The sequence below is a fragment of the Nothoprocta perdicaria genome, unplaced genomic scaffold (assembly GCF_003342845.1).
Source record: "Nothoprocta perdicaria isolate Ctin4 unplaced genomic scaffold, notPer1 scaffold_9, whole genome shotgun sequence".
Lineage (NCBI taxonomy): Eukaryota > Metazoa > Chordata > Aves > Tinamiformes > Tinamidae > Nothoprocta > Nothoprocta perdicaria.
Window position 1 is genome coordinate 3,449,356 of NW_020456198.1, and position 16,362 is coordinate 3,465,717.

At 45.2% G+C, this 16,362-nt stretch overlaps 1 protein-coding gene across 1 annotated transcript in view; it reads left to right on the forward strand.

Annotated features, from left to right (window-relative positions):
• The window catches only part of MAGI1 (membrane associated guanylate kinase, WW and PDZ domain containing 1), a 264,046-nt gene that overhangs the window by 231,170 nt on the left and 16,514 nt on the right, over positions 1-16,362 (forward strand). Inside the window, exons 15-18 of the mRNA XM_026052605.1 lie at positions 5,711-5,927; positions 11,917-11,994; positions 14,562-14,653; positions 15,427-15,619. Of these exons, the coding sequence (XP_025908390.1) occupies positions 5,711-5,927; positions 11,917-11,994; positions 14,562-14,653; positions 15,427-15,619 (580 nt within the window). The remainder of the gene's footprint in view (positions 1-5,710; positions 5,928-11,916; positions 11,995-14,561; positions 14,654-15,426; positions 15,620-16,362) is intronic.

The following is a 16,362-nucleotide window of genomic DNA, read 5'->3' on the forward strand; positions in this document are numbered from 1 at the left end:
GCTGCCGGAGCAGTTCTGTCTGTGTGTGCACGGCAACCAGCCTTTTCTCTTAGCGCCCTGAGTTTTCTCTGGTGCCCAGGGCTGAACCCTTGCCTGAGGTCCAAGTTATTAAAGCAAGGAAGAAAAAAAAAAAAAAAAAAATCAGTAAAGAAGAAAAAAAAAAAAGAGGAAAAAAAAAAAAAAAAAAAAAAAAAAAAAAGAGGGAGGGGAAAAAAAAGGGCTTTTTTTCCCTTTGGAAAATGGGAGGCTTCATCTTCCTGCTGCCGGAGCAGTTCTGTCTGTGTGTGCACGGCAACCAGCCTTTTCTCTTAGCGCCCTGAGTTTTCTCTGGTGCCCAGGGCTGAACCCTTGCCTTCCATGGCGAGCAAGCTGGAGCAGGACTTGTGCCTGGCCACAGCTCCGGGGGAGCACGGACTGCTGCCCACCTGCTCTGGAGGCGCTTCCTTAGCGAGCGGAATTATCCTGCAGGTGTGCGAGCCTTTCTTTGGAGTGAAAGGAAAAGCAAATCATTTTTTTCTTGTCCCTTCTGATCTTATTTCCACGTGCAGCTGTTCCTCGGATGACACACGAGCTAATCGCTCGGGAGCTGTCATCTGAAGTGTCATTAAGGCTCCGCGCATGCCATCGTGGGCAGGAATTAGCGCACTATTTATACGCAGCAAAAAGGAACGCTTTATTTTTAAAGGAAATGAAATATTTAGGGCTCGCGAGTTTCCAGAGGCTGGATGAGAGGGAGGCAGCGGGGGGACGGCGCGGCCCGCCGGGGGAGCAAGGGCTGGCGGCGGCGGGAGGCAGCTCCGCCATCGCCAGCGTGGGTGCCGTGGCTCGGGGCAGCGCTGAGGAGCACGGCGGGAGCCGGGGCTGCTGTCGACTCGCGTTAGCGTCGAGCGGCAGCAGCGCTCGCTCGCCGGCCTGGCCCCTCGCGCCTCCGCGGGGCTGGTTCCGCCATGGGGGAGCAGGGGCGAGAGGCCTGCGAGCCCCGCGCGCCGTGTATCTTGGCCCGCCGTTGTCTTGGCCTGTCCTTGTCTGGGCCGCCCTTGTCTTGGCCCGCCTTTCTCTGCTCGCTCCGAGGCTGTGCTCAGCCCACACTCGAGCTCCCCGGGGAAGGAGCCGTGGGCAGCCCGTGGTGTGGCAGGCGGGCGCTCGCTCGCAGACAGGGGCAGCCCCTCCATGGCGGCTTCTCCCTCGCATTTGCTGCAGGAGCAAGCAGAGCCTCCTCTTCCTCTGGGATGGGTTGGATGAAGAGCACAGCCTGGGCCTCTTGGCACTGTCCCCATGCCTGGCTTGTCCCCTGATCCAGTGCCCAGCTGGGACCTCGTTGCTCCCTGGGGACTGTTTTCCAAGGTTGGGAGCCGTCAGGTGCATCCCGATGTCCCTGGCCCTGCCACAGGGGCACCTGCCAAACGCTTGGCTGGGGTTGAATGTGCTGCCTGTTTCCCCAGGAAGGCCACGTAGCCTTTCCTCGCTAGTCAATTAGCCACAATTAAAGGATCAGCATGTGCCCAGCCCTGCCATACTCGACCTGACTGGAGCTGGGGCTCCATCTCCGCTGGTGCTGGTGGGACAACACAAGAGCGGGGCTTCATCCTTTCAGCTCAGCAGAAATCCCTCTCCCTTTTCTCCTGTATCTTCTCCCAAAGCCCAGACACCCGCCCACCTTGCTGCCAACAATTCTGTTTCTCAAAAAAAAAAAAAAGCCCTATTTTTAGGCCCGGCTCCAGTACTGCTGGGTGCCAACATCAGGCTCTGGGTGTGCGTCCCGGAGGAGGTGTCGCGGGGCCTTGGAGAGGCTGGCGGGCTGCAAGAGGCTGTTTCTGCCTTCCGATTGCTCTTCCTGGTTTTCTTCTGCCTGTGCAGGTGCCTGCACACGTTATCACTGATGCTTTTTGACGCGCTTTGGTGCGTTTCTCAGTTTTTAGAGAAAATTTTGCAATCTCAGTAGAAAAGCCAAAGTAGGAAAAAAAATCTTCAGAGTCAGATCTTGAAGAAAGCAGTAAAACTGGCTGGATGCTTCCAAGATTTTTTTTTTTCTTCTTCTCTTCTCTCCCCACAAAACAAGCAGGTTTGTAACAGCTGACTGCATTGATTTTTTTGCTTCCAATTTCCCATTGATTCTTTTTTAAATGAAAATGGATAATATTTTGACATTGACAGTGTGGGGATATATGTTTTCAGTATGCACATTTTTTAATATAGCAATTGCCCTGCAGTTGCCCTGATGCAATTTGGTTGAAAACAAACTTACTTTTTTTCCTTCCCACTTTTTCCATGTATCAAAATATTCCACAAGGGGGCAAAGATTCTCGTTTCCAGCTCCGTTTTGCATCACTGCCAGGACGAGGTTCTCCAAAGTGCTCTAAAGCACAAAATCTATAACTAGATCATTCAAAGCCAGGTTCAGTGCAGAGGGGAGGAACCACTGAGCTCTCTCGAAAAGCTGACTTTTCTTTGGGATCTAAATAAATTCATTGTCAGTATAGCTGAACTGTGACCCAAAAATGTGTCCCCTTGCTGCCTCAAGCCACCTCTTGGCAGTGTCACCAGCCTCTGCTGCTTCAGCCATCGCTGCACAAAGTAGTAATTGCTCTTCCATTTGTCCCAAGCGGGGTCTGGCCGGTGACATGTTGGTGTCTGTAGCATCTCCCAGCCCAGCACACTTCTAAGAGGCTTTTAGGGTCTGTTTTCCTCCTCGCACCTTTGGAAGCTCAAACAGCTTCAAGCTCCCCTGCTCTCATCACCTTTGCTATTTCCCTCCCTCCCCGTGGTCACTGTCAAAGAACATAGTCCATAAGCTCCATCTCAGACCTCTGCCTTGGGTAGGGCATGAGGATCTTCAGCCTTCCACCTAGTTTTGTCATGGGTGCAATACAGCAGCTCTGTGGTCTGTCCAAACGGACTCAAGGTTGTGCTCCTAGCTTTGGCTGCCATCTCATCAAATTCTGGTCTTTCTGGCAAGAAAGAATGGATACTGGAGGCTTGGTTTTGTGTTTCAAGGCAGGGTGCTTGATGGCTGTGGATAGTTCAATGCCCCATTTGTTTTATCTGCGAGGTCCTGTCAAGTATCACGGTGATTCGGCTGATTTGGTTTACCCTGCACTGAAAACCATGGCCAGCTAATGCATCTTGGGATGATGTCTGCATAAGGTCTGTCACCAAAGAGCCGTGCGCTCCCCTGGCCCTGGGTTAGCAGGGCACGGGCTCCTCTGCCAATATGGGAGCTGCACCAGGCGGTCAAGTCTGCATCCCATGGGGAATATCAGACACACAGTGAGGAAGCAGGTGGGAGTGGAGGAGCCATCCCTTCGATGGCAATACCTGGGCTTCCATAGGTTCAACCATTGCCCCAGAGCCCTGTCTCCAGCCAGGCGTCCCCACGAGCAGATTCCCTAATTCTCCTGCTGGGCATGTGGGAAGAGGCTTGACTCCCAGTGTTTTTGCCCCATCCTGCTGATGTGAAAATTAATTAATGTTGTCTTGAATTCATTTAATCACATATATCTGTGATTTACTTAGTGCTGTTCCCCTTTCTCTGTAGATGGAGATGTCCCAGGCTTTTTAATGGTGTTTCTGTCTGAAAAATCAGTGGGCCCCTGGAGAACTTTCTCTGCCCATTCCATTTCTTGCAAAATTTCTGTGTGTTTGCAGCTACAACTGTAGATGAAATTAGGGGAGGGGTTTTTGCTTGAGATGCACACTTTCATTTGCACTCTAAATATAGATCAGAGCTCATGCTTTGTGCAGTGCTTAAAACAGATCCCATAAACTGAGAACCCTTTTTAAGGTTCAAACTTTTTAATAAGAACATTTTCAGATAGCTCCTCACAGTTCCCCAAGGCTTGGGTGCATAAGATTTCCCAATTTTAACCAATTTAGCCCCTATACTCTGAGCTTGTAAACCAGCTCTTCCCAGTGAGATTGGCCTGAAGTTTCACAGGATGCTTTTTTATTTTAGTTGCTTGACCAAACAAACAAACAAACCAGTCCAGATGGCTGCATTGAGAGCTGCATAGTGTTTCTTTTTAAAGTTACAAAGGAGAGATTATCCACAGCATGGATTTTTAAGCCACTTCATTTAAAAACTGAAGGGCTGCATGTGAATTAGTTCCCTTTACTGCTTAGAACGCTAAAAATGCCTGAAATTGGATCAGATATTTGTATTTGAAAGTCAGTGGATGAGTAATCGCAGCAGGTAGGATATGTTCAGAATTGCTTTAAAGGACAAAGACAAATTCATGTTCTAGTCAATCGAGATACCACTTAAAAAGGACAGTGGTGGCTTAACAACTTGAGTTCAAGGTTGGAGTGTCTAAGCCATTTGACTGCTGTTTTCTCCCTTGGTGGAAACCCAAGCATGTTTGTGGCTTACAAAAAAACAAGATTATTGTGAAGACTCCAAAGAGACTCCTTTCATATGGTGACTTTCGCCTCCGTAACAAGCCCAGGCCTGCTGTAACTGAGCATTGGCCACCTTGGGTTTTGTGTCCAGCATGAAAGAAGGTCCCCAGGGGTGTGTTGCTCTTCACACCACTACGTTTATCTCCTCTGTGTTTGCCACCAGATTTTCTGCCTACTCCTGCTTGGTCTTAGGTGGACAAGTGTGTCTAAGTAGGGGTTCCTACTGCTGTGTAATCAGGCACCTCGTGCCAACTGGAGACTCTACTTTTATCTGAAGTGTCTAGATAAGTGACTCCTTTTAGCCAGGAATCTGTGGGCGTTATGAAGACCACAGATAGGATGCTGTTTTTCCTGGCCCTTGCTGCATAGTGGCAGCCCTGGAAAGCTGCTGGTTCCCTGTGCTGGGGTGGTGGGAGACTGAGCTTGCCCTTGATGCCAATGCAAGATCATTTCAAAAGAGAATTAAAAGAAATATTAACTGCAGTGTTTGGGGAGCTCTTTCAAGGGAGAGTTTTGCTGCATATTCAGCAAATGCAATGCAAACGCAACTCATGCCTCATTTGAGCAGACCGTTGTGAACTTGAGCTTGGAATCACATACCCTGCTTAGCTAAATATCGAGCAGACAAAGCTCTTGACACACTGCTTTTGAAAAAGCCTTGAATTTAGGCAGACACATTGCTTTCTGTGTTGGTGTGCTCGATTAAAACAAGAAAATCAAAGTGCACAGGCAGACTTTTTGGCATTTGCAAGGGCCTCCTGTAATCCTGCGGCTGCTTGGAGAAGCAGAGAGATGAGATTGGCACTTGGTTGTCAACTCTCCCTTGATGCAGATGCTGCAGATGAAAAGTGACCTTTCCTGGACCTGCTACAGAAGAGCCAGGTGCAAATTTTCACCGGGCAATTTGATGACTTTTCCTCACTCTTGTTGACTCAAGTTAGATCCTGATATTAACTAAGTAGAAGATTGTTGAGTTTTTTGAGCCTAACGCAGGGGGAATGGAGGAAAAAGTGCACTGAAACTTGTAGCCTCTGAGATTTAGATTTGTTTTGTGTGCGAGGTGGAGCGCTGTGTGGTTTTTATGATAAACGTCTATGTTTTGCATATCTCTTTCAGTCTATCAAAAATTTGTCATGGGGAAATACATCTGCATCCTGCATTAAGTGGTGGCAGCACAACTGTGATTTATATATTGCCTATATGCACGCAGAACCCCTGATCAGAGACGGGAGGCAAAACCGATGGAAAACACCCACTCGGCGACCAATAACTGGCTGTTCTCTCTCTCTCCTTCCACTTGCTCTCCTCCGTACAGCAACCACTTGAAAGGAAAGACAGCCAAAACAGTTCTCAGCACAGCGTCTCCAGCCACCGCAGCGGGCACACGGCGTCGCCCGTGCACAGCACGCAGGCGCTGCCCGACTACGCGGCCCCCGACGCGCCGCCCGCCGACCAGCCGGACAACCCTGGGCAGAAGAAGCCGGATCCGTTCAAAATCTGGGCCCAGTCCAGGAGCATGTATGAAAGCCGACGTGAGTATGAAACAGGTGTCGTTGCTACGGCTACGGCGCTGGCAGCGCGTTTGCTCTGCTGAGGGCTGCGTCTTTTACGCGTCTGTGGGAAATTCACGGCTTCGGTTTTGATGCTTCGGGATCTGCCCGCGATGCGACCGGTACCTGATGAGTTTAGATGGTCTCCAGCTAAAGGGCGCATTGACCCATTTCCCAAAAAAAAAAAAAAAAAAAAAAAAAAACCAAAACCCCAGCAAAATAATGTAAATATTAAATTCCATCTGCTTATTTTGTCTCTATTTTCATATTGGGTGAAGGAGACTTTCCAAGCTTGTTATGCAGATCCTTAACTATCTTTTCAAGGTGAAGGCATTGCTATGAATAGGAATTTCAGCGAGGAGGGGAAGTGTTTAGTTTGTTGAAATTCCTCTCGCATACTTGCTGGTCTCACTTCTCAGATGCAAAAATCCAGCTGAGCCCTTCGACTTCGACAAGTGTCGACCACTTTAACTGTATAGAAATCAAATGCAAATTGTAAACAGCTTTTATGGTAATTATTAATCTACACACTTGGCTAATAGTTCAGCAGGGCTTTGACTCTGCTCCAAGGGTACGGATATGCCTTCAATTTGTTTCTCCTCTGCAAGCAAAATAAGCATGCTAACTTCACTTTAATTATGCTGCTGAAGGTGGTAGAATCTGTAAAAGCTTCTTAAAGAATTAAAGAGTATTAGGTTCACACCCAGAAACAATAGCTGTTTTAATTATGGAAAAGGGACCGTGAAAGTCTTAGTGCTGTAAGGTTATAACCTGGAGTTTTTTTTCTTTGTGCTCACTGGAATTTGATAGAAGCAGTATAAAATGAACATTAACCGAGAATGGAAAATGTAGGGTTGATATTTATTTTTTTTTTCCTGGCCAAATGAATCACTTCTAAATCTTATGTCCTGGAAAAATTAAATCATGAGTCACAGTTTTCTTGGCTGAAGCTGCCTCTCTTTGGATTGAATGTCTCTGTCTCAGCAATGCAGTTTGTAGGTGTCTCTGCTTCTCTGTGCTGCTTTCTTTGCCTTTTCAGGGCTTAGCTGTATTCCTCACCTTGCAGGCTCTTGGGCCAGACCTACGGAGAAAAGCAGCGACCGCGCTTCCTCGCTGCCTGTGCACCTAGTTGAAATAGGAGAAAGGGGCAGAGAGCTGAGGCCCGGGGACTTTTCAATCCTGCAGAGCTCCTTCACCTGCCCCAGACTGCCGAGATCGAGGCCAGCCCGTGGCAACGGTATCACCTTCGTGCAGCTGGAGCTCTTCAGCTCGCTCCTTGCAGCGGGGTCCCCACAGGCACCGTGTTGTCGTTGTCTCTGACCCCCCTCTGCCTATTTAGCTAATTTCTAATTAACTGTTTAACTCGTACTAATTAGTCATTAGTATTAGCTTAGCAGTCCTAACTCCTGCCTGTCTTTCCTGATAAAAACCTGAGGCCGAGTGAGAGAAGTCTTCCATTGCACATTGAAGCTGTTGCCTTTCTGGGTCCCTCTCCAAAACAATGTGAGAAATGGTGGCTCTTTCCTCGGTACCTCTAGGTATCTCATAGAGATTTTAGCCTTGTCTGTGAGTAGAGCCCTTCACTAGAGCCTTCTGCTGCTCTCCTGGCACTCTGGTTACCCAGGTCCAAAGTCTACCAGTGTCACAGTCCTCTTGACACTGTGACACTGGACCATGAGATTGTTGCTTGGGGCTTTTGCTAGAGCATCTCATCTGCTGCCACACTGCAATTCTTTAGCATCCATCCCCAGTGCACTCTGTTGCGTGCCATGGTCCAGGAGCTCTGGGTGGAGGGATTTAATCCTCTTCTGTTGCTTTAATCCTTTTCTCCTGGCTCTTCTGCCAGATGGAACCTGCCCGTTTGGACAATGGTGCCTGTTTACCTCCCTTCACAGCTGTTTTCTACCCAGGAGAGAGTTTCCTAGAACTGCTTGATTTCATACACAGGGAGATCTTGTAGACTGACAAAAGCGAGATACGGTGATGCCTCCTAGTAAGCACCGGCCACCAGAAGTGTCAGAGCCCATAGATTTCAGATCCTAAACTGAAATGAAATATGCCCCTGAATATTAACTTGCCCTCTTACCTGTGACTTGGATCTCCTGAACCTAATGAAAAGTGAAGAAAAAGAGGAAGGATGCAGTCCAAGTTGAAAGGGCCAGTGAAATTGCTGTATATCCTGTTGCAGTCGGATCACAAAGTGCAACTGGTGCTGCTGTTTAGAAGTCAGCAGTTGGTTCTCGCTCCTTTCCCAACCAAGCGCTTACCTGCTGTCCCTGTACTTGGTCTCTGATGATGATGATGAACAGTGTGTGCTTTGCTTGTCCTCTGCCTGGGGAGCGTGGCATGAGCTGCAGTGTTTCTTGCCCTCCCTTTGGTCTGCCAGGACAGAAACGGGCAGCTGGTGGCTGCTCTGTTATGAACATGCGTCATCCCTGAAACTTGCTTCCCAGTGATGCTCAAGCACTAGGTGCATAGCCCTTGGTCTGGCCTTAGGGAGCACTGTAGACTGCAGGATGGGAGAAACCTCCCCTGGAACTCCTCTCTTGCTGTTTGTCTGTTCCATGTGTGCTCTGCTTTGTGCTTTCCACTAGTTGCAGCCCATTTTAGCTTCTTTAGGTCCCTCCTTTAGCTGGCCACAATGCAAGGATGTAATGGTTTGTTCTTTATTTGAGAACCATTTTGACTTTGTGACTTAAGTTAGCATGTCTTTCTCCCTGTTATCCATAGCTTTGGATCCTAGGTCTCTCTCTGTAATGAAAACATCAGCAGAACATAAATGAATAGCTGATGTAGAGAGGGGGGTGTTCCTCTAGCAGCTGTGCTGAGGTTGGCTGAGGCATCCTTCAGCCTGGGCTTTTGGTGAGTCCCAACAAGTCTTTATTGCCTGAGAAGCTCCAGACTGGTGCAGTCCAAGACTTCCCATCACTTGATTCTTTGCCTTGTGTTTGATGAATCTGAAAGGAACAAGACAACTTTCTTACCGGGGACTCAAAACCCTGTTGCTCACAGGTGGACTGAAAAACAGAAGCAGTCCTTTATATCAAAGTATATGATGAGGCTCAGGAAGGCAGAACTTTAGGTTATGAAATTGTTCTCAATGCTTTATTTAGTCCTGTATCTGAAATCATGGAATATAAAGAGAACATAATGCATTTTTTCAAGTATAGTTGACGCAAAAAGAGGAATTCATTAGCCATAACGCAGCCAGATTTTTTAAAATCTAAAAATAATAAAGAGATTTAATTCAGTATATGAATAGCATATTCTCTAGGATGATTCTGAAAAGTACTGGATCTGTAATGGCCACCTGCTGCTTTTCTGACTAGGAGTTCAGCCCATTGTTATTAATGGTAATAATGCAGACATTGAAGGCACACAGGCAACATCTTAATTTTCAAAATTGGTAAAATGTGTTGTGCTTTTCCTATTCTTTGGATACATGAATCATTATTTAATAACAAAGGCTGTATTTGACATATGTGACTTGTCTCATTGAAGCCACTGGAAAAGCAGAATTTTATTCAGAAGTGCCAAATAGCCTATAGTAATGTGAAACCATCCATTTTTTTGATGTACCCAAAGCATCTGAGATTAAGGAAGAACACAGAATCTGAGGAGGAGAGCAGCAGACATTGCCTGCTAAAAATATACATAAACATTTAAATATATAAAGCTAGAATTAATAATGCAAAGCTGAGAAAAGGCTCCATAATTTCTCTCTGGACTGTGGTTGAGTAGCAGCAGATGAGAACAGCAACTTTATTCAGTATATACAGGCCAAAGTTCCTGCATGGAGCTCTGCCGGGTGAGGGCATCAGGGCTGCAAGGTGCTGAGTGCTTTGGCTCTGGGCCAGCAAAGCTTAATTTCAGGCTGTAAACCCAAAGGGACGAGGATGCTTTAAAGCTAAGACTGAGCTCAAATGCTCTGCTGCAATCTGGCCCAGGGTCACAATACTTTGCCAGATTAAGACTTGAAAGAATAGAGAGCTTTGTGTTGAGTGAATCTGAAAACGAATCATTGGGTGGTGATAACAAATGTACTGTTGGCTGGTGCTAAGTCTTAGCTGCCTGAGCTCCTCTTTATGGGTAACTCATTACTGCTAATGGGAGTTGTGCGCATGAATCAGAGAGAATGACGAACCCTTAAGGTTCAGAAAATGGACTGGTTCCAAGATCTTGGAATTACATATGTGGAGAGCAAGCGCTCAGTGAAAGAAACAGTAATTGAATAGTTTACCCGAGAACCACAATTCCAACATCTTGTACTGCTTTATTGAAAATATATTTTTATAATATGCTCTTTATTTTTCAATGTATTATTAAACTTCCTTAAAGATTAGCACAATCTGTTGTCAAATTTTTCTCATGTGGCCTGATTGCATTGCAAAATTCCGTATCCTACATATGGCCATCTGTCAAAACAGCAGTGACAAAATGAATTAATCTGAATTGCAGATGTGTTAATGAATCCCTTTGAAGGGCTTAAGCATTTAATTAAAAGTAAAGCAGAACACTATAGATAATTTTTAAAGCTTTTAAAATATTCTAAGTTATCTTTAATATTTGCATTTTATTTTCAGGCACATAATTTATTTCATAGGATTTTCGCTCCCCAAGTCTAATTAAAATAATACAAACAAAGCTGACCTAGTGTTTAGCATTTACTCACCATCAATTACAAAGAATTAAGAATATTTGCACAACGACACCAATCGTTAGATACTTTCTCCCTAAAACAAAAAAGTACTCTCAGGAAATTTCCAGCTGCCTTCTGATCAGGCTGACTTTAAAGATGATAGTTGAAAGCCCTTTGTAGGGTCATCTTCTTTTATTATGTTAAAGTGACACAAACAGTTATAATCAGACACTCGGGCACACAGATGTGCCCATACCCTTGGAGAACGTTGGGTTTAAAAGGATCTTAATGTTTGCAGCGTGTTGCACGAGTGGGAAAGGCTGCAGTCGGACCTATAGGGGTGCTGGCGAGTGCCCCTGGCTGCTGTTTGACCATCATCAGCTTCGAGCCAAGCTCAGCCAAGGTGTCGAGTGGTTCCTATAGTTTGGTTTCGCTCCTTGTAATGCACTTTTGTCTCCCTATTAAGGATGTGCTGACACTGTATTTCAAAAATTTCCCATGCATCTAGAGGGCAGATTAATGGGAAAAGAAAGGAAAAATAGATTTTGCTGCGGTCAGATAGTCTAGCAACTGGGACTCTCTTGGGACTATGGACTCTCATGAGATCTGTGGCTAAAGCGCAGAAGTTTCTGACAGTGAAACTCTTCATTGGCTTCAGTGGGACTAGTCACTCATGATTTCAAGCATATTCTGATGTACTTTGCTGAATCCGAGCCTTAAGACTTTTGTACTTGCCAAGCTCTGAGTCACTGAAAGTGTTGCTGCCTCAAATGAGCTGGTGACTATAGCAAACTCATTCTATAGATTATTTTTGTATCCATCTTTTGTTGAAACTGATATCGCACTGGGCAAGAAAAAAACAACTTTTTATGTAACACATAAGATAATGGCTAAGGTTTGTATAGTAATTAAAGTGACCTCTAATTGAGCACCCTTTTCATTGTTCATCTGTTTCTTTTAGCTTTAGAGAAAGAGATTTGCGCCTTGGAAAACTTACTGTGCTGTGATGTTGAAAATTGTTTTGTAGAAACCTCTTTTTAAGGTGTTCTCAAAGAGATTCCTCCTTCAAGGAGTAATAATTGTTGTTCTCATATACTTGCATGTGTGTGCATAAATGTATAAATTCACATGTGTGTACATATTATGTAGCCACATGTATACAAATGTGTAAGTAGATGTAAAAGTTAGTATGTCCTAACCCATAGTAGTTATAACCTTAGCAGTTAAATGCATGCAAGCGTAACATGATCCATACTGTGAAAAGTAAATTACTGAACTAACAAGAAAGCAAGATACCTTAAGCTTTGCAAAACTGTAAAATTAATATTGCAGCTATGTCACCTTCGCCTGCAGCTGGACTGAGCAAGGGTGAAAGAGAGAGAGAAATCAATTCCACGAGTTTTGGAGAATGTAAGACCGAGCTGAGAACCTCTCTGTGTCTTGTGGTGTCCCACTGTGGTGTCGTTGGTGCTGTGTGACGGGAGGGCCGCGTGTCCTGGGCAGGAGGGCAGGGCCACGTGCCAAGGTTGGCTGCCAAGGTGTCAAGTCCTCACTTCACGCCATGCTAGATGTAGTAGACGGTGGGAGGGGATCGTGTTCCCATTTCATTCGTGAATCTGCTCGCTGCAGGATCACGTCACTCACCGCCGGGTCCATTTCTCTTTGTGGGCTTTGCAGAACTCTTCTTACCACTTTTGCGATGCTACCCAAACCATCTGTTTATTTAAAAAAATAAATATATATAGGTTTTAGACATTTTCTTCAAAAGGGCAAAGTTGTAGTGACTGGCTTCTGGAGGCTGTTTTTCAGTGGTTTTCAGCATAAAGTTTGAGCACCACCATGAAAATTTCCATTTGTCTTAAGAGAAGCCACTTTCTGGTCATAACTAAGGAAAGTGACTCCTCTTAAATCCCATTGAATAGCAGGGACTAACCAAGAGGTCCAACCTTGGCTTTATTGAAGCCCTGGGATGGTTGAGCTTTTGTTAGCAATCTAGACGGTGCCACTGAATCACTGTATGGTTGAACTGGAGCAAAAGCAGTAAAAGGAGTTTTGTTGGGCTTGTACTTGTGTCATGTTTGTGTCTGTACTGTCTGTATGTTCATTTTACCTGTGTTTCACCTGCCTGTAGTCCTCCCATTGGAAGGAGCATTACATGGATGAACCTGCTTTTTTGGGGGGATAGACCAGTCTTTCTGTTGCTTTGGTTCAATCCTCCAGCTACATGTAGGCTTGCTGTTGTCTCCACTGGCCATGAGTCAGCTAGTTGGTTCCCTGGATGAGGAACATAAGCCTGGAACATGAGTTGACAAGTGGGAAGGTGTTGAGCCATGCAGGGACAATGAGCCCATGCTGGAGCTCTCTGACAAAGCTGTTTTGCCTCCAGCAGATCCAGCACACATTCTTAATTGCTTTGGGCCTGCCTTTTCCAAAAAAAGCCTGTGAAGTGCTGGAGAGACACTGTGGCCAACCCTGATTGATTCACTGTCTCTGTTGTGTTGTTGTGCCCGAGGTCCTTGCTATGGCAAATTGCCTTCAGGCAGCTCCTCCTGCCTGATGAGCAGTGCAGGCTTCCAGGCTGTTTATCACCTGATTAGGCTGTAATTGCGTTTGGAGGGAAATTAGCCTGTAGTTTGGTAAGGTAATGCATAGAGATCTCAAGCTTCGTTTATAACTGCAAGCAATTAAAATGGGAAGATGGCATGTGAAAAGATGGTATATAAAATTATTGGCTATAAACTGGACTGAATGAAAATGTCAAACCAGACGTCTGTGCCTTAGCACTCACCTGCTCTTTTAATTTTGAGTTTTCCCTGATCTTGAATTCATATTATGTTTTAAGCCTATTGGTGAGTCACTAAAGAGATCGAATCAGACTCAGGCAAATGTGTGAAGCTGGGAAGCCCTGACTGACCCCAGCAAGCCCGGACCTTTGCACAACAGGCTCTGGTGGCGTAAAAAGCAGTCGGGGCCCCCTCTGACACTCGCTCATGTCAATGGAAGAAAACAACTATATCTGCACAGCAGTTTGTCTGCTCTGGGTATTGAAAATTAGCTCCTATCTGGCTGGAAGAGTTGCTTCCTGAATCTGAGTGTGCACTTACTTAAATTATATTTCTGAAAGATATAGTTTGGTTTCTTCGCTATACAGGCTGGCTGTAAAGGCTTGTAAAGGAATAGCTTTTTCTCTCATTAATTATAAATTTGGGGAGGAGATTATTACAAAATTAGTCAATGTTGCAGTTACCAACCAATAAATATTAAATGAGCCTCAAGTTGTCTTCTGATATGATTTAATGTTAGCAATTAATTTTGCATTTTCAAAAGAGGGATGAAAGCAAGCATGAATAAGTTAATATAAAACATTTCCGTTCAGCTCCGCTTCAAGGTTAGTGCCTCACTGTATGTAATATTCATTGTAAAAATCTTGCTGGTGTTCCATACTAATGAGTAGGTAAGGTCGTCTCTTTTTCTTTCCAGCTGTTCTTGTCTGTTCAGTGGTTTTACAAAACCCCATACATGAGCAAATGGAAATTGGGAGAGCTGCATTGTATTCAGTAAGCCCTGATTCACACCAGTTGGGGGTCTGGCCCACAGTTATTTAAAGCAATGTCAATAGCAGAGAGTAAACTATGCTCATGAAAGTTAATTAAATAGTAGAAGTCGTAACAAGTGGCTCTTTTGTCTCCCATGAAAGAGGAGGCAGCTGCATTGTTTCTGGCAGAGTGATTCTCAGTTCTACATATTTGTTTATTGATGATTTGGAAGAGGCTTTTGCCTTGGATAGAAGTGCTAGAACTGATGGAGCTATTACAGTAAGGAAATAATGGAAAGACACAATTAAGCACCTACTAGTAAGTAGAAAACATCAGGTAATTGTGGGTAGTAATCTAAGTAATAGCATAGCAGAGATGGTGGCAGAGGGAGCATCAGACTGTGCTTTTCCAAAATGTTAACTTTTCCTTCTTTCTCTTCAGTTCCAGATTATCAAGAGCAGGATATCTTCCTTTGGAGGAAGGAAACTGGCTTTGGATTTAGGATTCTTGGTGGAAATGAGCCTGGAGAACCAGTGAGTGCATCTGAGAGCAGGCTTATTTTAACTTGTGACTTATTCCGGAGTCAGCACAGTGCCATGTGCAGATGTGCTGTTCTGCGCTGTGGCATCTGTGTTAAAATAGTCACTGAGCTATGAATTTACATCCTGCAACTCCTTCCCTTCTCCCCACCAAACAAATGACCAAAGCCCGAAACTTAAAATGGGTTTGAAATCACTTGCCACTGCCTGTTTTTGTGATAGCCCAAATGAAAACATGTAAATTAGAAATTTTCCAGCCAAAATGCCTTTTCCCTTTTTTGGAAAGAGAAGGCACAGATTCCTACAGTGCCGGAGTAACTTCACCGAACTCCCTGAAGATAAACCAAAGCCGACTTTGGGATGACGTTCAGTCTGGAAATCCTAGAGGTAGCTGAAAGGCTAACTCAATCTCAGCATCCCTGACAACATTCAGCTTCTTTTAAATATCTTCCGCCCCTTCTGCTGGAACACATTTCCCAAGGCTGGCTGTCATTTGAGTGAGTAGACTGCTTAAAGAAGCAGAATGTCAAAAAGACAGTATTTTTATTACAATTTTCATGTTATGGGCAGTGTCCTGGTCTGTAGGGCACATGAAGCTGCTTCCAGAGGAGCAAATCGACTAAACAGCAGGCATTAGTTAGCAATTTGTGGTTGCTAATAAGTTGGGTATGAATATCAGCCCCCTTGTTGCCAACTGTCTTATGAGCATATTCTCACGTTTTCTTTTTCTTGTTCTTTTTTTTCCTTTCTTTATCCCAACTCAACAGATCTACATCGGTCACATCGTGCCGCTGGGCGCTGCGGACGCGGACGGCCGCCTGAGGTCGGGTGACGAGCTCATCTGTGTGGATGGGACACCCGTTGTTGGGAAATCGCACCAACTTGTTGTCCAGCTTATGCAACAGGCAGCCAAGCAAGGTCATGTCAATCTGACCGTAAGGCGCAAAGTAGTTTACACAGGTAGGCTGCAGTGTCGTGTGGCAGGCATAGATTTTCTTGCCAATCCCCATCTGTTCAGCAAATGGTTTAAAGTGCAACTGTTCCTCCAGTTCCTCCTTGTCATAATGACAAACTCAGGGGAAATAAGGTTTTTCTCTCTCTTTTGACAATTGTTGGCTTTTTTCCTTCTTGGACAAAAATGTTTGGAATATTTTGTTTCTAGGCAAGACACTCAGATGTCTTCTCCAGTCTTTATGAAGGTTTCTAGCAGAGTTGGGAGACATTTATTTGCAACGCGTAGATTCTCTTTTGGACCTTTGCAAGAATAGACTTTGCACTTACCTGCATGCCCATGTCTTGCATTTTTTTCCTAAAATAATTTTGCTGCCTCATAGCCCGGGATGAGGAAGAGATGCTGAAGAGTCCACAGGAGGGAAGGCAAAGGAAAAGAGGGAGAACATGGCTGAGTGTTTAGTAGTGTCCCAAGCAGAAAAGAAGCTTCATTGAGTTTGTACAACATGCATCACTAAAGTCAACTAACTGTAGGATATGAAACTGGAGGAAAGCAGTGTTGGTTCTGGAGGTTCAGGGACTGCATGGGTGGTTGTAATACACGGGTTTCTGTTTTTGCACATACCACAAAAGAAGCACCGACAGCCTAAATAGACCAGAGAGAAGCTGGCAGAAAGATGAAGGTGCAGAGAGAAGTGTCACTTCAGTCACTTCATGGTGGTGCCCTCCCAACTAGTGACACAGAAATGTCC